General features: G+C 51.7%; 1 protein-coding gene across 1 annotated transcript; it reads right to left on the reverse strand.

Annotated features, from left to right (window-relative positions):
• Positions 1-2,263: 2,263 nt before the first annotated feature.
• SUSD3 (sushi domain containing 3) lies at positions 2,264-19,242 on the reverse strand. The gene is given in 8 exon segments (XM_011378938.2): positions 2,264-2,722; positions 2,724-2,849; positions 2,852-2,928; positions 2,931-2,968; positions 7,051-7,203; positions 7,948-8,095; positions 9,656-9,844; positions 19,098-19,242. Coding segments are annotated over 8 exon segments (873 nt in total). The 5' UTR covers positions 19,186-19,242; the 3' UTR covers positions 2,264-2,668.
• Between the last annotated feature and the right edge of the window lie 6,954 nt (positions 19,243-26,196).

Genomic DNA, 26,196 nt, shown 5'->3' on the forward strand with positions numbered 1-26,196 from the left:
TTGAGGTTCTAAGGGTGGGGCCCTGATCCCGTAGGATTAGTGTCCTCGTAAGAGACACCAGATATCACTTTCATCTTACCCTTTCCCTCTTGGGATGAGAACAAAGAAAAGGCCATGAGGACATAGGGAGAGGGAAGCCATCTGCAAACCAGTAAGAGGGCCTTCACAGAAATCAAATTGGCCAGCACGTGATTTTGGACTTCCAGCTTCCAGAACAGTGAGATAGAAATGGCTGTGGCATTTGTTACGGACGGTAGCCCAAGCTATCTGGGATAGTGGTTGTTTATTTCAGCAGCAGAACCTCGCCAATTCTGAATTCTATAACTACATGTTTCTCAAGCTGAAAAGGAAAGTGTGGGAGTGAGCCATGTGGTCTGCAAGGGCAATGTTACAGGCAGGAAGAACAGCAGGTGTTAAGGCCTCTCGGAGAGAGTGAGGTTGGGGTTTCAAAAAACAGCAAGGTGTTTCTCTCCCCAGTACAAGCCGGAATTGGTTTTAGGAGGACTCCGGGGTGGCTCCTCCTTCCCCTTCTCATCTGCAGCTAGGTGAAGCCTCTCTGCTCTGAAATGCCTGTGGGAAGATGCAGCTCTCTCCCTGTTCCTTGGTGGGGACATCCCCCAATCCAGCTGAGACTCCCTAGGCCGCAGCACAGACAGAGGCCAGCGTGCTGCACTGCCAAGGTCTCTTGCCCCCAGCTCTCCTAGGCAATGGCTCTGCTGTCCAGGCTGTACCCTCTCCAGCTAGGCACCACATCTTTTCCCTTCCTCCTTTAGTCCCTCGGTGGCCATCTGGACACCCACCTCTGTAACTCTCAGCTCCTGGGAACTAGAGCAGAATGGGGCCGCCTCCTTTTGCCACTTCACCCCAATCCTCCTGTCCTCTGACCCAGTAGCCCAGAGTCAAGCACCTGGGGACAAAACACCTGCCATCCTTTTGCAGGCACCCCCAAATCCTCATGGCAGGCCTCTTGCTCCTCACCCTCCCACCACCTCCTCCTAACAAGGGCTGGGGTGTGGAGAGGGTGTGATGGGGCTTGCTCATCCTGAGACTATGAGGAACTCAGAGCCCTTTCTCATCGGCACTGACCCTTGGAGGAATTGCTGAGTCCTGTAAGGAGCCAAGTGGTTCCTGAGAGTGATGATGCACATCCATGTAACCCTCTACAGGATCAAGGCAGCAGGGCAGCTGTCCACCCTTGCCCCGCCCCTGCAGCTGAGCCCACAGGCATTATGACTGAAGGTCCTCGCTTGCCACTCCTGGACAAGCTGGGAGAGCAGAGTCTGCCAGCCCCTTCCTGCCCCAACCCCACCGCAATGTGAACATTACGCTGTTCTGGCTGAGGGTGGGGTCTGAGCTTACCCACCTGGAGTCCCTACTGGGTCTCCTGGGGAGCTCGAGTGAAAGCCAACATGTTTAAAGGATTACTGCACCCACTCCCTGGCCTCAGGATCCTACTCTGGAACCCACCCCCAAACATAAAAAATATCAGCACCAAGTATAACAGCTAAAATGTGAAAATGCCCAGCAACCCTTGGTGGGAGCTTCCCAACAGATCACAGGACAGACAGACTGCTCTGTGTAGCCTGTATTAGAATGTGTTTTAAGTGATGGAAAACACAAGAGTGGCTTCAGGTCATCAGGATCCCCTCCTCATGGCCCCAATATGGCTGCAGGGCCTCCAGGCAGTAGCCTCTTGAGGGCCGCTCTGAGAGTCAGTTCTAATCAATGGCAGGAGTTAGGGAAGGTCTGGAGTTCCCTCAATGGCCAGACAGGTCACACCCTGAATCGCAGGAGACTGGAGGTCAGATTTTAACTGGACCAGGATAGGCATGGGCTCTGCTGCTTTGACAAGTGACAGGTTAGAGGATTGTGATGGCTCTAAAGGTGCCCACCTGCCTGATACTCCCTCTACCTAAAAGTGGAGTCCAACTGCTCCCATGTTGAGCAGCAGTGACCCAGCATGACTTCCCAGGCCCTGAAAAGCAAGGCTTGCAATCAGGACTCTCACCATGGAAACCAACCACCATGGTGTGAGGAGGCCCAGGCCATTGAAGGTACCATTACCCCATGCTCTGCCAACAGCCAGCAGCAACCCCACGTGTGAGCCAGCCAGCTTTCCATATGCTACCAGCTGACTGCAGCCACCATGGGACACTCCCCATGAGACCTGCCCAGCTGAGCCCTGGCTGCCCAGAGCCCCTAGTGGTAATAAAAAGGGACTGTAGTTTTAGGCCACTACGCTTGGGATTTTGTTATACAGGGATTGAAAATTGAGCCAGTGATTTTTATCTTTTCATTTTTCAGTATTACAATTATTTCACACCCCTCACACATTACAGATAATGAATGCAGCATCCAGCTGGGTCCCTGCTTACAGGCAGCCCTCTGTGGAAGAAGATGCATTACTGTGATTGCTGAGAAGTTGGCGCTCTCTTCTTCTGCTATGCAAAACTAATGTGCTTAAAACGTCTATAGTCTTTTTGAAGGCACTCAGTCAGAGAGGGGCTGCAGCTGGGTCTGTGAACCTCAGCAGTGGTTACAAGGAAGGCTATCTATAAAAACTGCTACAGCTGGGCTCCCCAGGACAGGACACTCCTCACTGGGGTCCCTCCCCAGACTTTGAAATCAGGATAGTGTCCTGAGGGATCCCTAAATCCAGAAGCTGACTTCACTGACTAATCTTGAGCTGGACACATGTCGAGATGTAGGTGGCTGGCTGGTGGGGTTGCCCCAGTCCTCCTCGTATGGAGGGCGGCTCTGGCCTGGGCCTCAGTCACCTTAGGACATAGGTTGTAGGCTCTCTAGGCATTCACAAGGTGGGCCTGGGGGCAGGCAGGGTCTGCCCTGGGTCCTCTGTATGCACCATCATCTGGGCCCAGGGTGAGTAGGCGGGGGTGCTGAGAGTCCAGGGGTTGTTGTCCATGCTGTAGCCACGCCAGCCAGCTCTCTGGTGCACTCGCCACGGTCTCTGCAGGGAGAGGAGGTATTAGCTAGGGGAAGAGAAGGGACCCCATATAACCCCAATCCTGAGCCTGTGCCAGACATCCAGGCCCTCCCTACTCCCAAAGCCCAGCTTTCAGTGGGCTTGGGGCAGATGGCTACTCTAAAGTTGGGGAGCTTCATTTCTCCTGCTGGATCTGCCCTGAGTCTGAGAAGTCCACTCCATCAGTACCCTGCCCTGGGCCTCAGGCTCCTCACCCAAATGAGGAGGGTGATCCAAGGAGAGGCCCAGGACTTAGGGGACCTTGCCTCCATTGAGCTGCCTTCCAAGGCTGAAGGGAGGGAGAGGCTTCCCAGGGCTTTTTCAAAGGAGGTTTATTTGGAATGTGCATAAATTGCAGGGATCAGGCTGCCTCTCCAGGCTGGGACTTCCAGGGGCACACCTTTGCTCCTACCAGGTTGTCTTCTGGTGGTGTGGGGCTAGATCACCTACCTTCCATATCTTCAGTTCCCTTACGGCCCGAATCACAAACCAACCCATTCTCCAGGCTGATCAGACCTTGGCCTGATACCATCACCTGGCCCACCCTGTCTTCCCCTTATACTGGCCTCTGCTCCCTGATGTCTGCCCGACTGTTCTACCTCTAGCCCTCCATTGGACTGCTCCCTTCCCTTAAGTTGCTGTCTCTCTCCTTCCCTGATATTCAGGCTCTCCCAATCTGTTCAATTCAGGCATCACCTCTTCCAGGAAGACTTCCTGGATCTCTGTTCCCGGCCACACTCAATTCTCAGAAAAGATTTAGGAAGTAGCAGGAATTAAGTTATCTGTTGGTTTGATGAATAAGTGAATGAATCAATTAATGAACTGGTGAAAAGAAAAGACAGCTTAGTGCACAAATCCATGAACTTTGGAGCCAGAGCCTGAATTCAGACCTACCTTCACGCTTAGTAGTTGTGTGTGATTCTGGATAAGTTTCTTAAAATGGGGTAAGAACAGTGTATACCCCTAAGGTTAGAACCAGGACTATCTGGAAGAGCTTAGAATAGCACCTGGCACATTTTGTAACCTAGGAAGCATTTATGAAATAAAAGCAAGGTAAAGGGGCAAATCTCGCCTTACTGATGACAGTTTCACCAACAATTAGTGGGGGAACGGAGGCAGCTGGGCCTTGCCTAGCACGGCACATCCAGAAGCCCCTGGGCTATAGTCAAGAGTGTCCCAGCATGGGAGCCAGAGGTCCCAGGGACCTTGCCTCCATTCAGCTATGCAGCCCTGAGCAGGAGCCACCTTCACTGAGTCCCACTGAGCCAGGGGTGGGGGTATGGCAGGGAGAGCTGACGGGGAAAGGGCTCTCACCCCAATGTTCGCCCAGCTTCACTTACTTCCTGCCTTGAGCTACATTGACTAGACCTGACATTCAGAGTGGCCCCCAAGCTGGCCTCTTGTCAGGGGTTCCTCAGGGCATCACCTCCAACTCCCTAAGGGAGGTGGCTACACAGCTCTGTGCCAGCCATCAGATGAAGAAAGAACAAATCTCTTAGGTCTAACAGCAGGTGTCTGTGGGGCAGGTACAGGCCCCATGCAGTCCCCCTGAGAGATCTGCAGTCTCATCTCAGCCAAGAAGCCCCTGTAGCAGCTGTGGGTAAGCCTCGTCCAAGACACCATATTGCCTTGAGAGGCAACAACTCTTTCCCTCATTCCACTGGTGCTCTTCCCAACTGAGACATGGGACAATCTTTTACAGGTCTACAATGGGGAGGAGGGTATCACAGGGCAGGGGAAACCTGCCAAGAAATCTGCATAAAAAGGAGAGACATGAGCAGGACCACCCCAACATAACTAATACAAAAAGAAAAGTACTTGCAGCCAAGTGATGAATAAGGCTTCTTCACAGTACACAGAGCTCCTAGTATTTATAAGAAAAACGTCAGCAGGTGATTCACCAAACAGAAATGACTAAAACCAGCAATGCAACTGGTAAGCCAAGGGATGGAGAAAACGTTCTTCCTCACGGTTAATCAAAGAAACGCGATGAAATGCTGATGAAAACTACCTGCGTGACAACTGCTCAGTCATCAAGTGGAAACACAGCTTTAACACTCAGTGATGTGCAGCTATAAAAATGGTTCCATTAACTTGTGCTGGCTCCCTGAAGAAAAAATTTGGTAATAAAAATATTCATACTATTTGGCCTAAACAGTCAGTTCCTAGGATCACCCCAAAATGTCATCTCAAAAAAGAAAACCAGCTCTAAGCACCAATATTTACCCAAATAGGAGTGTAGTCAGGGAGGTTCTCACAAACACTGGAGTTTTTGGAGCAAAGCTCTGGGGCCCCTGGACCACCAGGGTAGCTCAATGACCTGTCACATCATGTGGGAAGGGTGTGAAGCAGCATTTCTGCCATATCCCTGCAAGCCTAATGTCTGAAGCTCAATGGAGGGAGACAGGGACCAATTCCCCCCGCACGCCAGGCCCAGCATGTTGCATGCAGACATGGGACTAGATAGGCTCATGTCAAACCCAAACAAGTCACCACCTCCTGTTTCTCAGTTTCCTCATTTGTGCAGGAGGGACAAGAGTAGAATTAACAACAGCAGCTGGTACTCATTGAGCCCTTATGCTACAACAGTCACCTCAACAGGGGATTGGGGGCGGTGTTAGTGGGCACTGTGAGATCCTCATTGTACAAGTGAGGAAACAGAGGCAGAAGTGGTCATCATACAGCTGGGGCAAGCACTTGGCTCCCTGAGAAGTTTTCTGCAGGGATAGGCCTTCTACTTCTGCGATGCAGGCCCTGTTTCTGAGAGCTGTCCTCTACCCAGCTCTTTGGAGAGGTGGCCTCGTTGGGGTCTGGGAAGAGAAAGCACTAGATAGGCTGGTACATCCTGAGGGAGAAAGGAGGTGCTCAGAACACAAGGGGCATGAGCAGGCTGCAGCCTGCATGGTAGGGCTCCCACTAGAGAAGGGTTAGAGCCCATAGGAAATTTCATCCAGAAGACTCAGGGGACAGCAGTCACTGAGGACGGCAGGCAGGGACAGGAGACCCATTACACTATTCTCTCTGCTTCTGTGTATTTGTGAAATTTTCCCCAAAATAAAGCTGTAGAAAAGAATACTCATGAGTTCATAGTGATATGAAAACAATAAAACAAAATGAAAAGAAAAAGAAGAAAAAACAGAACTCATCCTCACTCCTCATAGGAAAAAAATGACAGAATTACAACAGAATTAAAATCACTATTTTGTTATCCCCAGGGAGAAAACTGATTTCAGTAGGATCATCCCTGGATGCTGGGGCTAGGGTGAGGTTGGAGGCAGCAGAGTGACCTCTTGCAGAGCCCTTCATCACCTGATGTGGACTGCGCTGGCCAAAGAACCTTGTTCACATGCCTGGAGGGGGCACAGCCTGACCTGCGTCAGTGATCTGCACCAGCATCACCACAGCACCTGTGACAGAAATGCAGCCCGAGTCCCAACACCGGACAGTCTGGAACATGGTCTCTGTAAGGGACCACTGGCCACCAAAGGCAAAAAGCCTATCCTCATTTAAGGAGCCCATAGACCTGGCAGCCAGTAACACGCATAATCCTGGGTCAGAGGGCACGAGCTAAAAGCTGGTGACAAAATTGGGAGACATTGTATCTTTAGTCCATATTCAGCCAGGGTTAGAGTCCTTGAATCAGAAAAGAGTGCATAAGAGAATGTCTGTGTGTGTGTGCACGTGTGCACGTCAAAAGCTGGACAGAAGTAGAGAGAAAGATGGGAGGACAGAAAGAGGCCACGTGCATACCATGGAGGCTGCTGGGTCCTAGTGAAGTTCCGGAATACTAGCATCCAGAAGCTTCACCTTCTCCACAGGTTTGAATTCTCAAGATAAAGCCATGGGGTGGGTGGGTGGTGGCTCTGGGCACTAGGATGCAGGGTCAGGACCAAGGGCTAGCAGGACCACCAGCCCGTCTTTGGGCCAGGATTTGAGGCCCAGGTGAGTCTGAGCAGCATGCAGGGGCAGCCAACACCCCTGGGGTCCTGGTTCCTTGGCCTAGTCCTAACCAAGCCAGGGGTCCCACCCTCACCCCTTGGCCCACCGTTCCCCAGGCCCATGCCTACGTGATGAAGCTGTGGTTGTCATGTGACTGGCCAGGCTGGCTCCTGGACTCGCCACCACCACTGGAGTTGTTATTCAGGCCCTTGAGGCTCAGGTAGGCAGCCTGCACTGTCTCCAAGTCTTCACCTCTCAGCTGGAACCACAGCTGGGCCGTCCTGGGGAAAGATGCAGGAGGATGTTCAAGTTTGTGTGTATCCAGACCACCACCTGCAAGCCTCTGTAAGGCCGACAGTGAGTATTTTAGGGGCATACAGTCCCTGTTGCCACTCCTTGGCTCTGCCTCTGGAGGACAGAAGTGGTCACAGATGATCTGTAAATGCCAGAACATTATACTTACAAAGACAGGCAGTGGAAAGTTCTAGAAAGAGATGGATCATGATGATGGCAGCAAAACACTGTGAATGGAACTAATGCCTATGAATTGTACCCTTAAAGATGGTTAAAATGGTAACTTTTATGTTGTAAATATTTTACCACATTTTTAAAAAATACCTCTCAAAAGGACAAATTACAGTGAAGAAGCAGCCAGTGGTGGGCCAGACTCTGCCTGCAGGCTGTAGTTAACCCATCAGCCCTGCATGCCCAACACTGCAGAGCGCACACCACACAGGCAAAGCCTGCAGGATGACACACCCCCATGGACCCACAGCCTGCATGCCTTCCACAGCCAAGATGCTCCACGACCAGGATGCCGAGCCTTGGCTGCAGTGGGGTGACCCTGACGCACCCTGTCTGCGACCAGAGTGGTAGCTCTTGGTAGGGCGATCCTTCTCTCCACCCTCTTGAACACCCTCAGGAAGCCCTGAGTAGCCCTGGGTGCTGGTACTCCTGGCTCCAGGGGGAGGTCAGGGCTCAGGGACACAGGACCGCCTCCCGGGAGGAAACTCGGGCCACTGTACCTGTCAAAGTGCCGCCGCTCACTCCTCTTCATGCACTTCAAGAGGCAGCAGGTGAGGAAGGCCATGGACATGAGCAGGATGATAGCACAGCTGACGATGGAGGCGATTACAGCCACCTTAAAGCCGAAGGTCTCATGGGGCATCATGGCTGTGAGGAAGACAAGACCAGCTCCCAGGCATGGCTCACCCAGACCCAGAAGCAGATGCCCTGCCCACCCTCAGTGAGCCCTGTTCTATAGGAGAGGCAGGGAGGTACTGGCAGCTAAGCTAAAGGTTTGTGCAAATTGTTGTAGGGGTGGGGCTATCAGGAAAGACTGCCTCCCAAGAAAGGGGTGTTTGAGCAGGGTTTTGGAGAGTATGTAGGAGTTCATGGTGGCACATTGTGAGAAGCTCTGACAGGAAGTTCAGTAAAGCCCCTCTGGCTCTCACCCATTGCAGCCTGGGTCCCTGAGGCTAGATGGCAGCAGACAGCCCTCAATCTGTCTTTGCAATGTCCCAAGCTGGCAAAACACTTCAGGGGCCTTCACCACATATCAGCTGTTTGAGCTCAGCTATTTGACCTCAGTTATGTGCCCAAAACTAGTTCTATTAGATTCTAAAGGATGTTTTGGGAAAACAAGGCCCGGAATCCTAATTTGACCTATACCATGTACTCTCCACTATAGTGGACACTGCTCACATCGCCTAGTCCCCAGTCCCATGCCCTAGCAGGACAGTGGCCATCCAGACTGCAGACTACATCTCTCAGCTTCCTTTGTAGCTGCATGTGGTCATATGACCATATTCTGGCCAGTGAGGGACAAGTTCTAAGAGCCTTCCTTGCCCTACCCCTAATCCTTTAACAACTACCTGGAACACAGTTGCTGCTATCCTGGATCACACAATTAAGTTAATGACCAATAGAGTCACAACATGGAAGGGGCCTGGGTCCTACCATGGGGTACCATATACGCCTAAGACTGCCCATTCTGAGGGTTATAGGTAAGAGAAAGCTCCCATAGCCCCTGTTATTTTGGTTAACTCCCGTTATCTTGGATTTTGTGTCTCTTGGAATCTAATCCTAATAGATATACTCCTCAGAGATTCACCCAACACATGAGCATTTTAAAGGCTCTGAGAAGTCCTGCAGCCTACTCACCTGCCTTTTTCCAAACTATTTTGACTACTGAGCCCTTTTTATTGCACAATACACATTACACAATACACATGGTCTCACTTTGAAAAATGCTGTACTGGGTATTATTCATCAATACCCCGTACAACAAATACAACCAGAAAATCATCTTTACCTTTCGACTGGGGCCACAAGGCCAGGTGCATCCTGGCTCTTGGTATCCCCAATTCTAGAATTCTTGGCATGTGGAATATGCTATTAAGGTTTGCCACATGCATACATAAAAGAATGAATGAATGAATGAATGTAGAATAGGTAAGTGTTAGCTCAGACAGCATAAGTAACCTCTTAGAGATGACAGGCCAAGTCAGTGGCAGATCTAGGATCACAGCAGCTGCTAGGACTTGAGTTCACACTGTGGATGTGAGCCCCCCAGGGGCTACCAGCGCCAGAAGCAAGACCCTACACAGAGGTCCAACCATGACTTGGCACCTTCTCTGTGGACACTCATGCTGTCCAAGTAACAAGATCAGGCCCCCTCCCACCCAGGGCAGCAAATGATCTGGGGACAGCTCAGTGGGGATCAGGCCTCACACTTGCACACAGGGGTCCCTGATGACCATTCAGCAACACTCCCCTTCCAGGCACAGGTGAGGAGGCCGGATCCCACCATCTGGTGGCCTGTAGGGCAGTGGAACACAATGACAGTCCCCACAGAAGTGCCATCACCACGTAGGACTTGGAGGGTACCCCTGGAGGGCGGCTGCACTTGGATACATGTGCCTAGGGAGAGAGAGAGGAGAGGCAGCATGAGAACCCCACCCTGGAGGGTAGGGGCTGGGCAGGAGCCCCCATCTGAGATGGGCACCACTGCCCCAATGACCATGTGATATGTGGAAAGGTCACCCAGTCACCCACACCACCAAGAGTGGCAACCACAGAGCCAGTGGCCTGGGGACAAATGCAGAGCTGATCTCTACATTAAGTGAACTTTCAATGTTCTGAAGAGCACAGTGTTGGAAAAAGAAACATGCTGGAATACTTGGCAATAAAAAAGAATGAAATCTTGCCATTTGTAACAATGTCGATGGACCTAGAGGGTATTATGCTAAGTGAAATAAGTCAGACAAAGAAAAATAAATATATGATTTCACTTATAAGTGGAATCTAAAAAACAAAACAAATAAACAAAACAAAACAAAAACAGACCCATAGACACAGAGAACAAGCTGATGGTGGCCAAAGGAGACGGGGGTGGGGGAATGGAAGAAATTTTTTTTTTTAAAAGGGAGACAAATTAATGTAAAAAATAAAAAAAAAGAATTCTGAGCATGGGGTTCTTTGAAAAGAAAGAAATGTAACTCAAGCCTACAAATCAATAATAAATTGATTTTATAGTTATGGAAAAAAATAAAAAATCAAATGCATATGCGAAGCTTGAAAAATAAAAACACGCATAGGAAGACAATAAAAGCATTAAATACACAATGATTATCCAAGCATAGCTCCGAAGGCAGAATCATAGGGGGGAAAAAGGGAGGAAGAGAGAAATTGACAGATGTAATTGCATGAAGAGTAAAAAGCAAAAACTTTTATTACTCCCTAATAATTGAAAAAAAAAGATAAACATGAATGCAAATATTAGGAAGAGATATTTCGAGAATACAGGACAAAGTTTCACCACCCTTAATTTATGAAGGGATCTCACACATCAATAAAACTGAACATTCAAATAAAAAAATGGACTGATGTATGAGCAAGCATTTCACAAAAGAGATAGAAATGACCAACAAGCATGAAAAAAAAAAAAAACTCGCCCTCACAGTAACTGAAGAAATTCTAATTCTGATGAGTGCTAATCTTTCACTTCTTAACTTGGCGAAAAGTAAAAACAAAAACAAAAACAAAACAAAACAAAAACCACTTGCAAAGTTAGCAAGAGCCTGGGAGCAACTCCTCTGGCACTTTGCTGTAAGAGCAGATGCAAACCTTCTGGACAGAGCTTGGTAAAATGTAAAAGAGCCTTCTGTTGTATAGACACCGGAGGATTTAGCCAAAGGAAATAATCATTAATCTGCCGCCAGGATTTCTACACCAGGATGTTTGCCTCAGAGCACATGGAATAGTGAGCTCTATTCCGTGTGTAGAGATCAGTGTAGTAAATCGAGGTACATCCTGATGACGAATGTCAGCAAGGCCGGCCTAACATGTTACAACAAGGTCCTTATATAAGGACACAGAGAGACACTCCAGAAGTGGCAATCATGAGCATTTTTATAAAATAATAACAATGACGCTTACATGGAACTGACTTGACTTGTCACTGTTCCACATGCTTTATGTACATTAACTCACTGATCTGCATAGCAACTTCTGAGAGAGAACCATCATTCTCCCCACTTGACAGGTGAGCAAACTGAGGCACAAAGCAATTAAGTCACATCCTGATGTTGCACAGCTCATAGGTTGTAGGGCAGAAATTCAGAACAAGGCAAGGCAGCTACAGGCTAACTTGCATACCCAGTAACACACAGAGACACATGTGCACACACGCCATGTGCCCTTTCTGTCTGGTTTCACCTGTTTGGCACAACGCGGGAGGCACTGTGCTGCATGTTTGCTCTTGTTCCCTGCTGATGAGCATATGAGTGGTTTCCCATGTTGGAGAATCTGGAATGAAGCTGCTATGGATGTTCCCCAGCATGTCTCCCCAGCCCAAGTGCAAGAGGCTCTTCCTTCTGCTTTTCTGAAATGTTCTGATTTTGAGCATTGACTGGGTGTGCTGGTTGTCTGGCCCATACTGGCAGATACACTGACCAGGGGTGCCACATGGGGCACCTATGCCCAACATCCTCTGCACAGACTGCAGCCAAGGCTGAAGCAATGGTAGGAGAAGGAAAAATGAGGCTGGCTCCCCCAGGCTGGGGACCTCATTATTCCACACCAACCAGAGACAACTCTTTACCTGTCCTCCTTGTGATGCTCCAGCCAGGATTGCCCCCTGCACAGCAGGCACAGATGTCCTGCCCACCCACCCCCCGATCCTCCACAACCCAGCCAAGCTCCTGTGCTTCCAACCTGCTTGTCCTGTGGACTCCTCCATTTTAACTTTGATGGTTGTCTCCATCCTTTACTTGCTTCAGCCCCAAATCTCAGAATGTACCTGGACTCTTTCTCAATCCTCAACCAACTCATCAGCAAACCTGCTTTCAAAATATAGACCCAGGACATTTGTAGTGGGCTGGAGTGTACCCAAAATCCAGGTCCACCTGGAAGCAGCCATGGGGGGGCTCTATTATGGAATGCACAATACCCCATTTTGCACAGGTATGGGGACAGAGCACACCCAAGACCGCCGAAAGCAGTGTCATTCTAGAGTGGCCACACACATGCATTCACACATCCTGTGCCAGTGTTTTACGTGTTGGCACACAACCAGCCCCAAGGCTCAGGGAGGCGAAGCCTCCTCTGGTCTGGCTGTGCGGCCCTGCCCAACTCAGGGTGAAGGTGTTAACGGGGCAGCGGCAGAGCCAGGCTTCAGCTTCGGCCACGCATTCTGCTGCCCCATAGGCTGAGGCTGCCCGAGCCCCTCACTGTAGGTCATAACAGGGAGAGTCAACCTTTGGCTGTGTGTGGCCAAGCTGCAGTTAGTCCACCCTTTATCTCTGCTTCACTGAGAACCCAGGGGGACCTCACTAGGCTGAAATGTGGGGCAGGGGATAAGGCTGTGGGGCCCTTTTGGTTTGTGCACTGGGGGTGCGGACTTCTAGATAAGTATAAACACTGAATGCCTAATGGGTGCTTTACTGTTAAAGCCCTATGAGGAAGGTAGCCATCTCCACCTTACAGATGAGGAAACTAAAGGACAACAAGGCTGAATGACATGCCGAGGATCACAAATGGGAAGGTGGTGGGGTGAAACTGCTGGGCCATAGCTGTTGTGGAAGGTGCACATTCCGGTGTGTCCTGTGGCTGGGGGGTTTGGGCTTCTGTCTGCAGCTTTCCAGAAAAGGCAATCCACAGAATCAGAAAGTAGATCAGTAGTTGCTGTGGGGAGGTGGAATGGGAAGTAACCATGCTGAGGGGGTGTGGGGCTTCTTTCTGGGGCGATAAAAATGTCCTAAAAGTGATAGTGGTGATAGTTGCCCATATCCATGAATATACTAAAAGCCATTGAGTTGTACACATATAATTTAAATGGGTGAATCATATGATATGTGAATTATACCTTCATAAAGCTTAGAAAAATTCAGGGGAAATATTTATGTCAATCAAAGAAATGCAAATTTGAAACCTAAAATACTGTTTTTGGCCTCAGCTTGGTGAAGATTAAAAAGACAAATAGCCCACCAGGTTGGTGAGGGTTCAGGGAGAAGGTACATACCTCTGGGGTGGAGGGCAAGGTAGGCCTGAGAGGCTGTCTTCCCCTATAGCAGGGGGCTGAAGCCAGGGAGGCAGGGTGAGAGGATGCAGCACCCACGCTGTGCCCGCATCTGGCCATTTCCCAGAATCCCACGCTTACCCTGGCTGGCCTTGGGTCAGTGGTGCAGTGGGATGCCAACTCTGAGTCCAGAGTCTGGACTTTTAATTAACCAGCATGCTCTGTCTCCATAGGCACCAAAGCAGAAGTGAATAAATGCATGTTTGCATGCATGAATGAATAGATGGAAGACAATAGATGAGAGCTATGATTAGCACTAGTCCAGGAAGAATCTCCTTTCTTTTCCAGGATCTGTCGACCTGGACGTGTGCTGGAGGTGAACAAGGGGTTTTGAAACCGGGTAGACATAGCAGGGCAGCCACAGGCTGGTCACGTGGCCCCTTCCCCAGGATTGCTAGGCAGCCATCACTTCCGAGTCCTCAATTTAGAGCTGTGACTTCTCTTTTTCTGTGGCTAAGCACCTTATTTCTTTCTCCCCAATCCCACGTAACCCTTGGGGAGGGGAGACCCTGTAGGGGAGAGGATCAGCAAGGTTGAGAGCTCTAGAGACACTTATAGCTGTCTGCCCAGGACCCATACCAGCACCTGGTGAATGAAAGAAAGAAGAGACGAATTCATGTTCATCCTTTAAAGATACAACTAGCACTTTACCAAAAAAGTAAGAAGGCTTGAGGGATGAACAAAGACTGGGCAAGAGATGTGAGGCCTAGTGACATGTTAAGGGTACAACAGAGCTATGGGGCGTGGTTACAAAAACGTGGGAAGAAAGCCCTGAGTGTCACTGCTGCATGCCACCTACCACTTGGTAAGCTGGTGCCCACCAGATCCCAGGTGGGGCCTTCTTGCTTCCCTTGAGGGCCCAGCCCCCTCCAACCTCTGCTGAGCCTATGCCACCCACCCTTCTACTTAAGTCACAGACAGGAGCAGAGACTCCAGGAAGCCAGGCAGCAGGCCAGTCCTGCAGCTACACATGCCTGCTGGGGTGTCCTGGTCACTGCACCACTCTGGGTGCAGTGGCCCACCTGTAAATACTGTAGTGGCAGGGTGGGACAGGAGCTGGTCAAGATGACCTATAGCCCCAGCCCCAGTGAGGAAACCACCACTGTAAGAGCACCTAGAGCATGCAAAACAGTGGGGAAAGGACTAGCTGTCAACAGCAACATCCTATGCTGCGCTGGTTCCATTGCTGGTTCCACTGCCTTGCCGTCCAGATGGCACTGCAGGCAGTTTCACCACCCATGGGGGTCATGTGTCTCAAAGGACAGAATTAACCCCTTCCCAAGATGCCTTGAGCCTGTCCTGCATCTTGGTACCTTATAAAGGTGAGACGGTGATGCAGTGAAGACACAAAGAATTTGGGGCACAAATCCAATGAAAGGCTACCCCAGGACTATGCCACTGTGAAGCTGGATACTGAGAAGTGCAGGGAGGTTTCCTCTGTAGTCTCATCTCCCCTCCTCTGCACTTTCATCAAAGGCAGGGAGCCCCTGCTCCTGGTAGAAGGGTGTTGTTTGAACAGGTCTTTCCTCATAAAGGAAAGCAGAAGGTCTGAGGAAATGACTCTTGTACGGAAGGGTGGAGAGAGGGAGGAGCCCTTGCAAAAGACCATAATGCGTTGTTACTTAGAACCTTCCCTACCTGGGAGGCAGAGGTCAGCCCCCTCTTATAGTGCGACTGCTCAGAATGACCCCTGGCCTCCAGTCCCACTCTGTACTGGGTCCGACCCTGCTCTACTACCTCCTGGCCTGGCCCTGGCCCCCCAGGGTCATGGAAGAAGTGGCCCCGCCCCATGGAGACCTTAGAGCAGTGCTAGGAGCTCAAGAACGCTCTCATTAAGGCCACATTCCTACCCCCTAGTCCATGGCAGCCAGGAGAGCTACACCTGCCCCCCTAGGCCCTGATGGGGTCTCCTGCATTTTCTCCCTGGGCCTGGAATGCTAGCAAGAACTCCTTTGGGCTGAGTCCATTTTCCAGATGAGGAAACTCTGGCCCACAGACCTGTCCAAGGTATCAGGTGTACCCTGGTAATGCCCCCATGAGACCTTTCCACAGGACTCGTGATCCACCCCAGGATAGGCAAGGAGGTGGCTTAGTGCCAGAAGCCTAAGGGGGCTTTAGTCACATCCACCCTGGCTCCCTGGACACCCTTTGCTATTCCCCACCCCCTGCCCCGCCCCACAGCCTAGAGCCCCCTGGACTTCCATATATCTCTGCTGGCCCCCAACAGCCCCTGCCTACACTTGGTGCCTGAGAAGTAAATCCCTCCTCCTCCCTCCCTTTCTGAAAACCCTTACAGACACCCAGCAGCTCCAGGACACCCCTTTCCTGGCAAGCTCTTTTTCCTCCAGCCTCAGCAGAGCCTGGCCCACCCACCTGCAGCCCACACTGCAGGACACTGGATGCTCCATTTCTCTCAGCCATTCCTGGGCTGGACCGACACACCCCACAACCTTGGGTATATTTTTCCTCAGTACTCTTTATGACACCCCTCTCCCTCTTTTTTCTTTACTATCTGCAAATAAATCTCAAATGAGAGGAAATAGAAAAAAAGGGAATAGATTTGATGCAAACAAGAGACAAATCAAAAAACAACTCGTATGGGCTCATTGGACAGTGAAGTGGGCAGATCTGTCCATCAGGGCCACCCTGGCAAGCTCAATGCCCCATCTCACTCTCCGGCCCCAGCCTCCCCCAGCCAGCCTGGCCAGCGGGGGTGAGAATGAGTCTTGCCTGAAAATCTTTTATCTGGTAACCTAGACCACAGGCCTATTCCTCCCATCCTCCTTCCTGAAGTCCACACAGCCCCCAAACCTTGACCTCACCAGGTAAATAAGTTATCATTGAAACTAGCCATGGCAGAAGCGAGGGGCAGGCTGCTGGCCAGCCACCCAGGGCTTGGTGTCCAGCCTGGTCTCTGTGCGACCACAGAGTTACTTCCCCTGAGTCTCAGTTTCCCTAAATGGAGTACCCTCAGGAGGAATTTCTCAGATAGTTCAAAAGAGTACCATGTACACACAAGGGTAGTCTAGAGAGGCTAGGACCTCTAAGACCACTGCAGTGGGCACAGCCACATGCAGGAAGCCCACAGACCTGGCTATGTGTCCTTAGGCAAAACACTTGCCCTCTCTTAGACCATTTCCTCTCCCCATGGAGTGTGGGCATGGATTCAGAGCCACTGGAGGCCTGCATTTTGGCCACAGCCCAGACCCAGGTGTCCCAGGCACACCCCTAATGGCAGGTCAGCTCAACCCACAGATATGTGTTCTCCTCTAGAACAGAACCAGGCTAATTCCAAGCCAGGAAGAGTGTACCCCCAAATCACTCAGGGGAGAACACTGAAGCTCTAGTAGCTGCTTTCATCTAGCAGGTCTGCTTGCACCCTGGCAGGAGGCCAGAGCCGGCCTCAGGGGGCACATAGGCTTTGGCTGGATTCCTGCTGCTCCCTCTGAGCTTCGGTGTCTCCTCTGTGAAATGGGCTCAGGACGGCTGTGTGGCAGGGCTGCAGGAGTGAAGTCAAGGATACCCAGAGCATACCCTCACCATCTGGTGGTCCTCTTGATGCTCCCTTTCTGGGCCCTTGCTCTGTGGTCCCTCCAGAGTACAGAGTCTTGGGGGGGGGTCACCTCTGGCCACTGGAACCTCGAGTTCTTCCTCCCGCCTGGCTGCGTTCCTGGACAATCTTCTGGATCAAGGAGTGCTGGAGTTGCCCTGGGAGCAGGGCCAGGGGCCTGACAGCAGTGGGAGGGAGGCCTCCATGGTAGGGCTGGGCATTCAGCCCCTCCCAGTTAGGCATTCAACAAACATTTAAAATCTTGCTCTGAGCCAGCCTCCCCCAACTTGCCCCATGCGTGGACGATGAGAGGACACAGATCCCGGAACGCCATGTCCATCTGGCTAAACTTTCAGGAAGAATAGAGTAATGCACCCATTTTATAGATTGCAAGAAAGATACACATGCTGTTGCTACGTTTTAGACAGTGCCAAGCTGTCTCCAAAAGACCCTTACATCCATCCCTTCATACTCCCACAGGGAGAGGTGGGAGCCCATTTCACAGCCTGAGAGACTGGGGCCACAGGCCAAGGGAATGATGGAGTCCAAGGGACACATTACCCCAGAGCAGAACTATGGCCAGGGTGGAGGTTCTGCCTGGCCTGTCCAACAGCCTGGGGGCAGAAAGACAGTGCCCACCACTTAGCACATGTGGAAACTGAGGCACAGAGGCAGAGATGCATCCCAGGTCAAAGGGGGCTTCCAAACTCAAATCCCAGGGGAGGGCTCATGGGCCTGGACCCAGGGGTCATATCAGGGGGTAGGCTGAGCTACAGCCAGTCAGAAGCAGGGCTGGGGCTAGGCTGGGCAGGCAAGAGGACAGGGACCTTACTCTGAGCTCCTCTTTCTCCCAGAAGAATCTTCTGCAAATGGCCTTTTGTAGGCAAACATGCCAGAGCCCCTCCCCCTATCCTTGGCTGACCTTGGGCAAGTCCCTCCACTTCTGGTTTGCATCCACCTCCCCAGCCTGGGCAAGCACACACACACTGTCCTCCATATACACATGGAGCAAAGCACCAGTTCAGGATTGGGCATCAGGCTGCCCTGGGGTGTCAAAATAAACCCACTCCACCAGGCCGGGGCAGGTCTCAGCTCTCCCTGGGCCTCAGATTCCCCATCTGAAAGGGAGCTGGCCCCAAAGTGCCCAAAGGTGGCAGATATAATTGTTTTAAGCAGGACTGGCTGCACCCCAGGGTGTGAACTGGACCAGTCAACCTCTCTGGACCCAGCCTCCACCTGTACAGAGAGCCCAATCTTACACCTGGCCTGAGGCACAGGTGCCCTGAGACCCCTTGGGCTTAAGTGTCCACTACAGTGAGCCTCCAGGACACCTAGGGAACATAGTCCGAGTTTGTTTCTGTTTCTAAAAGGATTAGATTTTAGGCGCGTTAGTGGAACAAAGCCAGCATTGGAACTCGGGTCTTCAGACGCCAAGGCACGAAGGTGAACTCTCTTTAGAACATTCTCAAAATCAAAAACAAAGTAAAATAGCCAGCCCTCCCCTTCTTCCGAAAACCCCGAAGCCTTGACCCAGGCCCGACTGCCGCGGGACCTCTGGCAGTCGCTCCCCTCTTCCTGCCTCAGTTTACCATCAGTGAAGTGGGGTAGGGGAGCTGCCAAGGAACCAGAGCATCTCCCCGCAAGGCGAAGACAGTTCCCCAGGTTCGCCAACTTCTCCCAGAGCACAGGTGGGGTGCGCCCGCGGAGCCCGCGGCTCCCACCAGGAAAAGGCGCGCACTTGGGCCCGCGGGCAGCCTGCTTTCAGGCCGCTTGTGGCCAATCTTCGCCTCCCCCGGGACGCCCGCTGGACGAAGAGTTTCGGGGAGATTCGCCCTCGAGCCAGTCTTCCGCTGTGCGCCCTCTCCGCTCCCGCCGTCCCATCCCGACCCCCCGGTTGTGCGCCCCGCTACCCCACCCTCTCGGCAATGTACCCCCAGGCTGTGCACACCCATCCCCAGCCTCCTCGGTGGTGCACCGCCCCCCTCCCCTCGGCTTCCCCGTCCGGGAAAAGGGCGCAGAGCCCCGCTCGTGGCCCCGACTCTCACCTGTACTGTTCCCCGGGCTTGGCGTGCCGTCCCCCGAGCGGCCTTTCGGCCTTGCCCTGCCGCGGAGGGTCGCAGACACCCGATGCATCCCTGCACGCTCTGCAACCAGCGGGACTGCCCCAACAGCCGCCGCCTGCGCGGAGTACCGGGTACTCTCTACCAGAGCCCCGCCCCCCGCCCCGCGCGGTGAGCCTGGGGGCGGGGCCAGCCCTTCCGGAGCCCAAATCCCGGAGTGGGCAAAGCCCGCGGAGCTGGAAGTCTTGCTCCAGGGACCTGTGCAGGTCGTGCGCTCTGTCCGGGTCTCTCAGACCAGTCCGGTCTCCGTAGCCCAGGTTTCCTGGGTGAACAGTACAGGTGGACCCCCATCTGTCTTAGGTCCTCGGAGGTGGGTGTAGATATTGTAGGTCCTAACTGATGGGCAGGATTCAGACCCTTGGGGTCTGGCACAAGGCACACACGCACACCCCCGCGGACTCTCCTTCTGGCTCCAACTCTCCTGCCCTGCTCCCTATGCAGAGGCCCAGCCCGGGCACAACTCCTTGCCCAGGGCACCACCCTGCCCAGAAAACCACCGAGGGAATCTCAGACCACAGACACCTAAGCTAGGGCCATGCAGGGTGGCTTCTAAGCAAGAGACCCCCTCACCTCTGGCAGAGCTGAGGAAGGAGGACCTTGCACAGAAAACAGCCAGATGCAAAGGCCCGGAGGTCTGAACACTTTGGAATTTTGAGGGACAGATCAGTGTGGCTGGCCTAGGAGGCCCAGTTGACATAACTAGCTCTAGAGAGGACCTGGCTAAGGACAGAGAAGAGAAGCATGTTCTGCGACCACGGAGCAGTGTTCCAGTAGGGCAGTGCTCCCACCTCTGCTTCCTAAGTCCAGTAAGGCTGAGGTTCACTATGATATGTCCTCCTCTTTCCTGGGTTGGGGTTGGTTTCACCCCATAATATCTTGTTCCTACTTCAGACTTGTTTGTGGGCCACACCTGATAACTTTTTTCAATTCCCTTATATGAAACCAAGTATGTGTGGCCCATCTGTCACATCGGGAAGCCAGGTGAGTCTTCAGGACCCACAGTGACTCTTGACCTCTCCAGACCACATTCAAGGACCTGGGATTCCGGAATTCCCTGCCAAATGGCCTCAAACCCACCTCCAGGGCATTATGATCTGCTCACTGGGTCTGGCCCCCTGTGCATACCACTGTGCTGAGGGCAGCTGCCTGTAGGCTCAGGGACAGGGAGGGAAGAGAGGAAGGGTCCCCAGGGACAGGGAGGGAGGGAAGGGACGGGTTTCCAGGCTCCCAGGAGCCCCAAATGCTGAATTCAAGCCTAGCCGTTTAGGGTGGGTATGCTTCTTAGGGCTGCCAAGACAAGGTACCACAGACTGAATGACTAAGGACTACAGAAATGTGTCATCTCAAGGTTGTGGAGGCCAGAAGTCTGATATTAAGGTATCAAGTGGGCCATGCTCCCTCCAAAGGTGCTAGGAAGGGTCTGGTCCAAGCCTCTCTCCATCTTCTGGTAGTTCCTTGGCTTTTGGCAGCATCACTGCAGTCTTCACATGGCTGTTTTGTCCCTTTGAGCATATATCTGTCTCTGTCCAAATTTCCCCTTTTTATGGGATGCCAGTCCTATTGGATTAAGGCTACCCTAATGACCTCACTTTAACTCGATTGCCTCTATCTCCAAAAGAGTCATGTCCTCAGGTACCAGGGGTTAGGATTTAAGCACTTGAATTTGGGGGTTGGGGGGTCCCTGTGTCTGGGCCTTGATGTTCTCATCTGAGGGATAGAGAAGGTTCTGCCACCCACCCTGAGGAGAGGGAGACTGTGACACAATCAAGAATGGAGCAACATTGTGAAGCTGGGCCATGCAGGACCTGTTAGCATTTGAACTTGGGCACCTGCCACCTGACTCAGCTTTCCCAGCTGCTCAGACTAGGGGTAGTGCCTGGGCTATGCCAGGCTGGTGTCTCCTTCTCCTCAGGCCTCAGATACCTCTTCCAAAGAGCTCTGTCCTGTGCTGTGTGATCTAAAGGTCTGTGCCCTGTCTGTGAATCAGAGAGGACATTTAGCTTCCTTGGTGTAGGCACCTGGTGGGAGGCCTAGATGCCCAAAGTTTTGACTGTAGCTTTGGCCTGTCTGCATTTGGGGATCCAGCCCCCACACCATTACTTGTGCTCTCATCTGGGTTTGCAGCTTGGATCACACAGTATGGGGGAAGGAACCAGGGAGGCTGATGCAGGGGAAGGAGTCTGAGAACCCTGGGCCTCAGTGTTCTGCTCTGTAAAACGGGCTTACAGATGTGCTGCCAGAGATTTTGAGGGGATGGTGAGGGTCTGGCCTAGTGGTCTCCTCTTCCCATGGGACTTAGCTGAGGCACTGCCTGCCCCAGGGAGACTTCCTCAACCCCCAATTCACCCGATGCAGTGTTCACATCCACAGGTCCTGGCAGACTGCAGGAGACAGTGCCTAAGCCTGGTTGGATAGCTGGTTACTGGTGTGTTTCCCTCAAATCAGGTAACTGTGAAATTGTAAAATGCTTTTTGTTTTTCATTAAGTATTCTTCATTTTCACTTCCACTAAATAGAAAAATTAGATCTTCATCCTAAAAACCTCTCTCATAATAGACCAAGTCCAGAAAGTTCCATTGCAAGATAAATCACGTAAGCAAGGTAACCTCATGGGTTTTGCCTCTTTTTTTTTAACCTTTTTTAAATTAAAAGCATAAACAAAAGTTATCTAAGCTTGTAGCTCCAATGAGTTGGGTATTTGGGGAGAAAAGAATTTTCTTAAAAATGTGTTCTGCCAGGCCATTTGACACCATTAATGCGTACAGGCCTTCAAGCCTCTCCACAGGAAGAGCTGGTCCCCTTATGCAGGAAGCCCCTGCCTGGAGCCCCTGCCCAAAGCCCACTCCCCATCAGGGTCCGGGCTCTGACCATGGGGCTCTCCTCCCTGGCCAGAGTCCTGCATAAGCAAGGCTTGCCTTGTCTTTCAAGAGGGAGACAGGTGAGTCACCTCAGGTGACATAGAGCCGCTGCCCACAGGTTTGCAGTGATGGCTTGGAGACATGCAGCAAGGCAGTGGAGTGAAAGCAGGTGACAGATTCACAGAAATGATCCGACCAACCCCTCCTGTGTGTCAGGCCTGCTCAGGAGCTGGGACATAGTGGCCCAAGAGAGACAAAGCCTGGCTGGCTGCTCCCCAGGGCTCCTCTGCCACTTCTGGGCAACCAGGCAGGTTAGTTTTCCTGCCTCTTGACTTTTCATTGTCTGTATTTTCTACAGTGAGCATGAATCTATTCTCTAATTAGAAAATAGGAAAGTAATAAATATTTTAAGAGTGGGGTACCTATAAATGATTGCACACATTCACAGGACAGTTCCAAATTCCACCTGTAAGAAAAGATGTGAACTGACCCCTTATTTACAGCTAGAGAAACTGAGACTCCGTGAAAGGTCACTGTCCTGTCCAAGGTCACTCGCCTCCTAGGATTACGCCTCATTACTGTAGTCTGAGGACTCACTCATAATGATAGGATTTGGGCAGCCCTGCTGGGGGCACGGCGTGTTTCCACAGCCCCAGCTGCTCCCAGGTAAGCCAGCAGTAAGAAGTACACAGGCCTGTCAAGGACATTCCAGAGGCTTAGTGCTCATGAGCCAGTTAAGCTTCTTTGATGCCATGCACCTGCCCAGCCAGCACAGTGGGAGCCTGAGTCACTTGAGAAGTGTGAGAACCTGCTCCCCTATGCACCCTGCCCCATTATAAACCTGGCCTCCCCTTTTTCCCTGCTGCCCTCCCCTCTGTCCAGCACAGACTTCATGCCCAGAAGGTCCTCACCAGCCCCTCAGGCTCAGGAGATTGATGACTCTTTGCCCTCCCTATTGGTTGGGCTTGGGTAAGTCCCGCCCCTCTCTGGGCTGCAGTGTATTCCTTGCCTCCCCCATGCCACACCCATGGAGGATCAAAGTTCTCTGCTCAGGGAGCACCTAAGAAACTTAGACTTAAGGACTGGCTCACATCTTGTGGGGAGGCATTAATGAGGCCATAGGAGGTGGTCTCTGGTGGTCTCTCACAAGGCCTGGAATGCTGGCCAAGTCCATCCAAATGGACAGATCAGAGGCCTGGCCTGGGGCTAGTGCTTGGCAGGCTACTGTTTCACAGATAGGAATACTAAGGCCTGAGGAAAGGATCTTCCCCTAGCAACACAGCTCATCCCAGATCTTACCCTAAAGTCCTGGGCTCTAGGGCTTGATGGTCTGGCTCTCTATGCCTCTCAGTTTTCACACCTGTAAAATGATTATGCTAGCTCCTACCAGAGCTGAAGGACAAAATGTGCAGTAGCTCACAGATTGTCCAGCATGTGAGGCTCATAGTCAGGGCTTTGTGCCATCACTGGAGGAGTGAGTCTGCAGGACAATGGAGCAGGAAGGGGCTGCTCTGAGTATCTGGCTGCACACCTGCTCTGGCTCCCTCAGACTGACAACTGTGCTTTTCTAATAATCATGAGCCCTCTGTTATCCTCATTTTACCAATGAGAAACTGAAGCTTGGGCCTATTTGCTGAGTGGCTGCCTTAGTCAGTTGCAAGGGCCAGAAACCCAATACCAACCCAGGGGAGGTAGTTGCTGGCAGCTTCAGAGTTTAGAGGGAGGTCCTTGTGAGTCAGAGTCCCAGAGCAGGAGGAGCAACCCTCCTGGCATCCAAATACCTCATACCAGGGGCCACATGCTCATCTGAGCATTTGCTGTGGCCAGGCAGAGGCACTTGATGTTGCTGCATAACAACAGCACTGCTTAGAATAGCAACAGTCACTTCTGCTCATAAATCTATGGTCAAGGCGAAGCTCCACTGGAGAGGGCTCATCCCAGGGCATAGATGCCTCTCCACAGGGTTGTTTGAGCTTCTTTACAACATGGTGGCTGGCTTCTGGGAGCAAGCATTCCTGAAGACAGGAAGTGGAATGTGTCCATTTCTCCAGGCAATGGATTGAATGTCATTTATGTTATATTCTGTTCATCGAGCAGCCATGGAGCTCAGATTCAAAGAGTGGAGAAGAAGACCTCACCTTTCATTGGAAAGAAGGTCAGAAAATTTGAGGGCTACCACAGGCGACTGAGCACAAGTCCAGATTGTCCCAACCTCTTCTCGGGTATCTGCAGGGTTCCTGTGCATCAGCAGCCCTCTCTAAATTAGAGAACTGGGATTAGGTTCACACCCCAAATGTAGGTGTGTGTGCATTGAGTTTTGACAAAACACAGACATGCACAAGCAGATTGAGGGCAGGGGGCCACTAGTCCATGGTGTTAATGCTAGGGGCAGATACAGGTAATGTCTGTTTTCTTGGTACTTGGTCATATTTTCTGGACTATTTGGAGGAGGGTACACTTCATTTGTCTAGCCATGGGCTGTAATGATGCCATCTGTGCCAGGCAGTCACAGCAATGGCAGAGATAGTCATTTTTCAAGGAGCCCGCTTCGAGCACACATGGAGTCCCGACAATGGTACGCATGGTTTTTCCTTCTTCTCAAGACCTGGATCAGCCCAGGTGGGTTCAAATTTATGTGGCCAATCAGGATCTCCCTGTACTCTTTTCTCCCCCATGCCCTGCACCACCATAGTCTCAAGCCCTCCTGGAGACCATCTCATTCTCAGTATTTCACACAGGGCCAGGGTAGGCTGAGGTTTGCCCATTCTCTAAAGGCCAAGGCCCTAATGATAGTGCATGGCCTGGATCTCAGTGTATCTGTATACTCACTGAGACATCTGAGCAGTAGATAACCTGCTCAACTGAACACTGCGATCCTGGCAGGGAGTGTGTTGCTGTAGCCTTCAGAGGGCTAGGGACTCGCAGGTCCTCCAGAGGGTGGCCACAGACCAACTTCCCTTGCTGATGGCTATCACCTCTCAAAGCCAGACTCAAAGGAGTGATTATGCTAAACGGTTCCTGCCCAGCTCTTCCTTGCCTCCCCATTTCATTCCATCCAGTCATCAAATATAGACTGTGGTTGCTCAAGCACCTGGCTCTGTGCTCCATACTGCCGGCCTCTGTGATCTCTCAAGCTCACAAGGCCCAGGAGTAAAGCCTTCAGTAAAGATGACTTTCCTCTCTTTCTACCCAGCATTGTGCTCCACACTTGGCTCAGGCACCACTGCTTCCAGGAAGGACCCCCTGCCTACCCAGGCTTGGTTGGGGTGGTCCCTGCACTTGACTCTCCCCAGTCGACAGATTGTACCTGAAGTGCAGGAACCATATGTGGTTCATCTCTGTGACCGAGAGCCCAACATTAGCCAGATACAGGTTGGGTGTTGATAACAGTTTGCCAACTCCAAGAATGAGAGACAGTCCAGGTAGGTAATTTTGGTGACATTTTGGGCAAACTCCTGCTGTTCGAAAGAAAAGCGCTCATCAAATCAAGCTGTGACTCAGATGGTGGAATTTAGTATCCACAACCTGGAGTACAAATCCTCGCCCTGCTTTGGCAACTTTGGGCAGGTCATCTGTAGCAGATGTTGCCTATTCCCACCACATCACCTCAGCAAAGCCCCCTCAGGGCCTGTAGCCCAACTCCCAGCTTCCCAAGGCTCATTCCAACATCCCTTATTAGTCACGTCTTTTATTTTCTGTGTGCTGATGCTCTGACACAGGTGTGCTTACCTTGGATGGATGGCCCCTCCCAGGGCTAGCCAAACACTAGAGATGTTAAAGAACTTTCTTCCAGCATACCTTTCATAGGCAAACCAACCCATCCAGAGCCCATATCCCAACCACCTCACACTCCAGGCCATTTTCCACCTGCCCTAGTCACCATAGGGCCAGGTACCAGATAACTAGTCACCAGGTCCCAGAGCCTACCAGAATTACAAAAACTGGCTAGCCCTCAGCTTGCTCACCCTGCTTGCTCGTTACTTTCTATGAAACCACAAAGAAGACTCTCACCTCTCACTTCTCCTCTCCCTCTGCCTCCTGCTTGAGCCTGGTGCTTCCCTGCGTGGCTCTGCATGGTGCGGTGTGCCCCCAGCAACCTTGCCCTCTGGTAGGGTACCTCTGAGTTGATGGTTCTACACTGTGAGACAACGGGGTCATGGGGTTCTC

The sequence above is a fragment of the Pteropus vampyrus genome, unplaced genomic scaffold, assembly GCF_000151845.1.
Source record: "Pteropus vampyrus isolate Shadow unplaced genomic scaffold, Pvam_2.0 Scaffold349, whole genome shotgun sequence".
Classification (NCBI taxonomy): domain Eukaryota; kingdom Metazoa; phylum Chordata; class Mammalia; order Chiroptera; family Pteropodidae; genus Pteropus; species Pteropus vampyrus.